We start from the raw sequence: 7,553 nt of genomic DNA, 5'->3' as shown, positions 1-7,553 counted from the left end.
TGTTGTTGTTCAGTCGCTCAGTCGTGTCAGGCTCTTTGCAACCCCATGGACTGCAGCACACCAGGCTTCCCTGTCCTTCTCTATCTCCCGGAGTTTGCTCAAACTCATGTCCATTGAGTCAATGTGAATGAGTGTGAGTCCACTGAGTGATGTCATCCAACCATCTCATCCTCTGTCATCCCCTTCTCCTGTCTTCAATCTTTCCCAGCATCAGGGTGTTTTCCAATGAGTCCATTCTTCGCATCAGGTGGCCAAAGTGTTGGAGCTTCAGCTTCAGCACAGAGCTGGTTATGGGCTTGTATGAGGTGGTTTTGGTGAAAGTTGAATCGGAAGCAGGGCTTTGCTCTGGATTAGATGCTGTGGGGAAGTGGGGGAAATTACATGCCTGAATATCGTAACAACTCATCTCTGAGGAGGGAAGCCTGCACTTGGTAAAGAAGCATTCATGACTCATAGTAGCTAAGAGTGGAGAGTGTTTGATCATTTTTTGTGGATTTGAAAGCATTCACACTTTTGTCTGTGTTTGGACCTGATTACAGAGCGCTCTTGTTTTTGTCTTGATCCACACCGATCACGTCCTGTGAACTTGTTTCTGCTCAGCGGGAGGCCACCGCGGTGTCACTGCGAGGGCAGGCCGGCACGCAGGCAGGCAGTGTGCATCTCTGTGGGCTGGGAGGCTGGTGACCCTGTGCTACGACCGCCGGACGTTTGGTGAACTCGTGTTCCTCGGTGCCTTTGAAGGTAGACCACGTGCCTCAGGAGTCTGTCAACATCTGCTCGTAGGCTGTCTCTCTTACCTCCTCCGCCTGCCCGGTCTCCCACCCACAGTCCAGACCTGTGGCCTCACGGGGAGGGCCTTATGACTAGTTGATTGAGGAGGAAAAACCTCGCTCCTGCTTTACGGATGGTCCAGAAGTGGATGGCTGCAGCCCTACAGTCCCACCTAGAGGTGGCCCTAGAGGAGAGCGATGAAAGAAAAGTCTCCCTGTGGTCTTCACTTCAAGCATTCAAGTGCTGGGTTGCTGACCACTTTGCCTGGACTGCAAGGTGGTGAGAAGTATGGCTCTACATTTGATTAATGGGCAGTTGCTAATGGGTTGGGCTGGACCATCAGAGAGTTGGAAAAAACAAGACTGGAAGACTGGTAATGGGGTGACCTGGGGAAGAGACAGGAGGCTGGACCTCCTTCAACTGTGAAGGGACTTTACCACATGTGAATACCCACCCTCAGGCACCTCTGCAGAGGAGGATCTCAAGAATCAGCTGGGCAAGACAGTCCGTCCTGTGCCATTCAGCCACTTTAGCCATGCCCCCAGGTGCTTGTCCAGTGGGCCCATGCTCGAAACAACCAAGGCTGCAGGGATGGAGGCTACGAATGGGCCCCGCATCACGGACTTTGCCTCAAAACATCTGACCCGGCTTCATCACCATCGAGGATCTAACCTGCCTGCAGCAGAGACCAACACTGAGCCCCTATTATGGTGTCATCTTCCAAGGGAACACTAGTCACTTGGTGAAAAGTCAGTGACATTAGATTTCTTCCCCTGGGGAAGGAGCAGCTACTTGCCGTCCCTGGGGCGGACGTTTATTCTGGATATGGCTTTGCCTTCCTGCCTCTGATGCTTCTGCCAGCACCACCATCGCAGATTTGCAGGATGCCTTGTAGACCTTCCTGGTACCCAGCAGACTATTTCTGTGACCAAAGGATTGATTTTACAGCAGAAGAAACGAAGTAATAGGCGATGCCCATGGAAGGCAATGGCCCTATTTCTATGTGCTCACCGGAAGTAGCTGCCTGATGGGAAGGCGAGGTGGCCTCTGAAGACAAGGCAGTGCCAGCTGGGAGGCTGCACTCGGAGAGGACGGGGCTCCATCTTACGGCTTCTGACGTGATCTTTTATCAGGGGCTAATATTTGGTGCTGTTTTCCCCACAGTCAGAATACAGGAGTTTGGGAGCTGAGGGGTGGTGGAGGAACTCTAACCGTTGTACCCAGAGACCGAGTGGGTTCTTTGAGATGCCTCTTGGTATTTCCGTTCCAATAGTAAAAGGTTATCACAAAGCGGTATCAACCAAAAAGTGGCAGAAACCTACCCAGGACTCGTATCCTTTGGGAATGTATGCCTGGGTCTTTCTACTGGGTCAAGAACTCTAATCAGCCGAGGTCCGGGCTGAGAGGAAAGAAAACATGGAGTGGATAGGGAACAGAGGATAAAACTCATACTCAAAGTTGCTGGGAGAGTAGATCTTTAATGTTCTTATCACAACAACAACACAAATGATAATCATGGGAGGTGAAGGATGTGTATTCTAACCGAACTGTGTTAATCATTTTGTACTGATAACATACATGTGTATCAAACCGTCACTCTGTGCACTGTTAATGTGTACACAGCGTGACAGTGTACATTACACAGTGTTCTGTGTCAGATATATCTCTGTAAAACTGGGGGAGAAAATCAACTATGTTGTCAATGAAATACTAGCAAAGAGAATTTAACAACACATAAAAAGGAGGAATTTATTCCTGGAATGCATGAGGGGTTCAACACACAAAAATTAATCCATGTGGGACTTCCCTGGTGGTCTAGTGGTTAAGACTCCGCCCTTCTAACACAGGGGGTGTGGGTTCATTCCTGGTTGGGGAACTAAGATCCCATATGCCCAGGGGAACAAAGACCCAGTGTAGACAAAATTTAAAAACAAAAAAATCAATGTATATACCATATTTAATTGATGCCCAAAAAATAATTTGACAAAATTCAAACCCTTTCACGAAAAAAACACTCAACAAACTAGAAATAGAAGGAAATTACCTAAATGTAATAGAAACTGAATATATAAAAGCCTGCAGTGAACATTATACTCAGAGATGAAAGGCTGAAAACTCTTCCTCTAAGATCAGGAGCAGGAACAGGGCAGAGATGTCTGCTTGCACCACTTCTATTCAACATTGTACCGGAATCTTAGCCAGAGTAATTAGGGCAAGTAAAACAAATAAAAGGCACCCAAATTGGAAGGGAAGAGGTTGAAGTATCTCTGCTCACATGATCTTATGTGGAGAAACCGGTAAAGATTCCACGAAAGAGAAACAACTCAAAACTGTTCAGTTCAGTTCAGTTCAATTGCTCAGTTGTGTCCGACTCTTTGCGGTGGTAAATTCAACAAAGCAGCAAGATACAAAGTCAACAGACAGAAATCAGTTGCATTTCTATACACTAACAATGAACAATCCAAAAAGGAAATTAAGTAAACAATTCCGTTTACAATACCATCAGAAAGAGTAAAGTACTAGAAATAAACTTAACCAAAGAGGTGGAGAGACTTGTACAATGAAGATGACAATCCATTGCTAAAAAATTAAAAGACACAAATAAATGGATTCCATGTTTATGATTGGAAGACCTCATCTCATTAACATATCAATACTACACAAAGCAACCCATAGATTCAATGCAATCCCTATAAAAATTCCAATGAGATCTTTTCAGAAATAGAAAAACTTATTGTAAAATTGTAAAAAAAATATGGCGTGCTAAGGGATCCCAAACAGCCAAAGCAACCTGGAAAAAGAATAAAGCTGGAAGACATACTTCCTGGTTTCAAAACTGCTACAATACTTTAGTAACCAGAACAGTACAGTACCCGCATAGAAGACAAAATATAGGCCAAAGGTATAGAATAGTCCTAAACCTATGTTTTCATATGTCAAAACTTGGAAACTTTGAATTTGGCAGTGATTTATTTGAAATGATGCCAAAGGCAAAGACAACAAAAGAAAAGCTGAACAATTGGATTTCATGAAAAAATTTGAATTTTGTGCACCAAAATACATTATCAACAGAGTAAAAGGGCAACCCACAGAATGGGAAATAATATTTGCAAATCACATACCTGATACAAAATTAACTTCCAGAATATATAGAGATCTCCTAAAATTTAACAATGGAAAAATAACCTGATTCAAAAATGGGCAAAGAGGGACTTCCCTGGTAGTCTAGTGGCTAAGACTCCAGACTCCCAATGCAGGGGGCAAGGGTTTGATCCCTGGTTGGGAACTCAGATCCCGAATGCTACATGGCATGGCTGAAATATATATAAAAAAAAAATCTCCGAAAGAATTCTCAGCATCACCAGTTCCCTGGTGGTCCAGTGGTTAGGACTTGGCGCTTTCACTGCTGAGGGCCCAAGTTTGATCCCTGGTTAGGGAAGTGAGATCCTGCAAAAAACAAAAAACAAAAAAACTTACATCACCCACAATCTGAATAACACAAACTGAAACCATAACACATTGCCAAGAAAAAGATCTGTCCATGCCGAGTGGTGGGGCACTTGGAGACTCGGAAGCACTCACCCTGCTTGTGGGTAAGTGACTGTTCCATCCTCTTTGGAAACCAGCTTCGCATTCCCCAGTTATACCAGGCGCCGGGCACACAGTCTACAACCCTGTCTTATGTGAAGGGCTGGAGATCTGAGCACCCCTTCCCAGCTGGCAAGTCAGGCTGCCACAGTTTCACTGCCCCTCACCCGGGCACAGTGCTTCCAGTACCACGGCACCCTGACGAGGGGTCCTGTCAGCCACTTGCTAACTCACCAAGGCCAGAGGGATGCAGGCAACTTGTAAGGAACGTAAATAAATTAGAAACTACAAATGCGGGAAGAGAAAGAAAATCAGGGTGTGGGTCTTTAATTGTGTGTGCGCGCGTGCATATACACCCAGAAAGCTGCTTCATGCATAGTCCTGTGGTCACAGGAGCTCATCACATGGGCCCAGTCATTCGTGTTGACTGGTCATGACCGGTCAGTTAGGAACGCCCCTGGCCTCCAAGCCGGACACCTGGATCTGAGTGGTAGTCTGAGACGAGTCTAGTAATTTAAAGAAAGAAATGGCTGTATGTGAATTTTTTTCCTGAATCAGGCCTGATATCCAGAGGGCCTGAGATCCAGGGACACAAAACCTCCCCAGAGCCCACAGCATAAGCAAGCGGAGTAAGGCAGGGCGAAGGGGTCGCCCACTTCCAGTCCTGGGGACCCAGCTCTCAGGGCTGGGAGGGGACTGCTGTTCACCTTCCCACTCCCATGGCTCCCCCAGCCACCCCGGGCTTTCTCTGTGCAGCCCACATCTGGTCAGGGAAGGGTCTTGGGTTTTTACCTCCGCTTCAGCAGGAGGAGGGGGCAGTGTGGGAACAAGATGAGGCCAGGAGAGGCTTCCTGACTGCCCACCCCTCCCCCCTCCCTGTGTCTGAACCATCCCCTTGGAGAAATGATGATTCCGGAAGGGGGTGTGAGGTAACACTGCCAGAAGCAGTGACCCCAGGAGAGAGGGTCAGAGGAGAGCCGTAGGCTAGCTGGGTTTCAAGGCTCGAAAGGAAGCACCCAGCCACCCCATCCCCAACGTCCAGGGGAAAGAGAAAGCAGTAAGAGACAGGGGAAGTCCCGGCCTAGCCCCCTCCTTGGGGTAAACTAGTTCTCAGGCACTGTGAGGTTTGAAAATATTTTTGTGTGTGTTAAAATCCATTCTTCTAGTCAAACATGATATGTAAATATAACACCCAGAGCCTAGTATAACCGCCACTCTGTAACTTTCCTTTAATGGAATTATTTTAGACCTCAGGCAGAGCTTTGTTGTTATATTTTTTTCTTAGAAAGATGTTCAAATGGCTATCGGCTTCCCTGGTGGCTCAACTGGTAAAGAATCCGCCTGCAATGTGGGAGACCTGGGCTCAATCCCTAAGTTGGGAAGATCCCCTGGAGAAGGGAACAGTTACCCACTCCAGTATCCTGGCCAGGAGAACTCCATGGACTATATAGTCCATGGGATCGCAAAGAGTCGGACTCAACTGAGAGACTTTCACTTCACATGGCTAAGCTAGTTCCTAAATTTTAAAAATTGGTTGCGGTGGGGGAGGTAAAATTGCTAACTTGTGCAAATAAACACAAGCAACTCATATCAAAGACTAATTTTTTAAATTAAGCCAGTGCAAGAAAGATGTCTACCTTCATTACGTGAAAACTATACAAAAAGATTCATGTTTTGTTTCTGTTTCAGTACTGGTGTTAAACTAGGCAGGTATTCAGACAACATATCTGACTCTGGCAAGAGACAAGTAAAAAAAAAACTTGCAATTGAAAGCACTTCTGCAGAAACACAGATACGGGGCCATTTTCACTCTAGTAACTAACTTGTCCTGGAAAATGACTGAAAAGCAAAGGTATGGTGTACAGAAACCTTAGGGACTGGAGCTTAAGTTTTAGAAAGACAAATATCAAAAACTATCGACTTCTAAAGTCATTTTATTTTCACTTAATCGACAGATCGACAGATGCAGAAATCGACTAGATGTCAATTACAAAACTGAAGGCAGATCTGAGCTATCTCCGCCCGAGTACACAGTTGATTTTTCCCCTCCCAGAGTATACAGTATCCCTTTCAAACCATGGCTATGTATGTCATAACTATATTTAGAAGTACGCAGAGAGGAAAATACTACTGCAATTCAAGGCTGTAAATGAAAGGGAAACACATCAGAGCCTCATGGAATGGAAAGCTGAAACGTCAGTTCGTGTTCCTCAATCAATATCAAACGTCAGATGACACTGGAAGGTGTTAATTATGACCAAAAAAAAAAAAAAAAAATCCTGTAACAAATTCCACTGAAGAAAAGGGTAGGCTTTCTTCATACAGGAGGTAAAAAATTGATTTTTGGTTTCTCCTCCCAGCACTGTCAGAAGTAAACACAGTTGCAAAGTTCTCAACAAATATTTAAGAAGCTCTGTGGACAGTCTGAGGCACGGATTTGAGTCAATATATAGAAGTAACCACTTGTTTACAGCGGAATAACTTTCTTTAAAAACGCAGAGGAGAAAAGGGAGCTTCAGAAATCACGAAAAGCGACGAATACAGGCAAGAGGAACCGCCGCGCGTCAGCCGATGAATCTTTCGGACGGCCACGTCTCCTGCGCGTTGGTGGGGACCGCCGGAACCACTTCCTCGGGCGGGGCCAGGGCCTCCATCTCGCGCACCACCTGCGTGAACACCTGGTCCACCATCAGTTTGCTCTTGGCCGTGACCTCCAGGAACGGGCACCGCCACTCGCGGGCCAGCGCGCGGCCCTGCGCCGTCAGCACCTGGCGCTGGGCGTCCAGGTCGGCCTTGGTGCCCACGAGCACCAGCGGCACGGCCTTGGGCCCCCGCAGCCGGCCCATGCGCTCGCGCAGCGGCCGCACCGCCTCGAACGAGGCCTCGCTGCACACGCTGTAGAGCACCACGAAGCCGTCGCTGTTCTTGATGTACAGGTCCTTGAGAGTGACCAGGTGCTCGGCGCCCACCGTGTCCACGATCTCCAGAAGGGCGGGCGCCGCGTTCACCTCGATCACCTTGCTGAAGAGCTCCTCCACCGACGGCTCGCACTGCTCGGGGAAGCTGCCGCAGGCGAACTGCGTGGCGAGCGCCGTCTTGCCCACCGCCACGCTGCCCAGCAGCACCACCCGGTAGCCCTTGGCCGGTCGCAGTCCCAGGCCCGCCATGGCCGAAGAGCGCGACCGGCCAAGGGC

General features: G+C 47.6%; 1 protein-coding gene across 1 annotated transcript; it reads right to left on the bottom strand.

Annotated features, from left to right (window-relative positions):
* Positions 1–6,268: 6,268 nt before the first annotated feature.
* On the bottom strand, positions 6,269–7,540 carry LOC104996931 (ras-related protein Rap-2c-like). Its single transcript, XM_010851324.1, has one exon. The coding sequence runs from the start codon at positions 7,524–7,526 to the stop codon at positions 6,924–6,926; it is 603 nt and encodes a 200-aa protein (XP_010849626.1). The 5' UTR covers positions 7,527–7,540; the 3' UTR covers positions 6,269–6,923.
* Positions 7,541–7,553: the final 13 nt, after the last annotated feature.

The sequence above is a fragment of the Bison bison genome, unplaced genomic scaffold (genome assembly GCF_000754665.1).
Source record: "Bison bison bison isolate TAMUID 2011002044 unplaced genomic scaffold, Bison_UMD1.0 scf7180017864302, whole genome shotgun sequence".
Classification (NCBI taxonomy): domain Eukaryota; kingdom Metazoa; phylum Chordata; class Mammalia; order Artiodactyla; family Bovidae; genus Bison; species Bison bison.
This window is presented reverse-complemented; position numbering and strand designations above follow the sequence as displayed.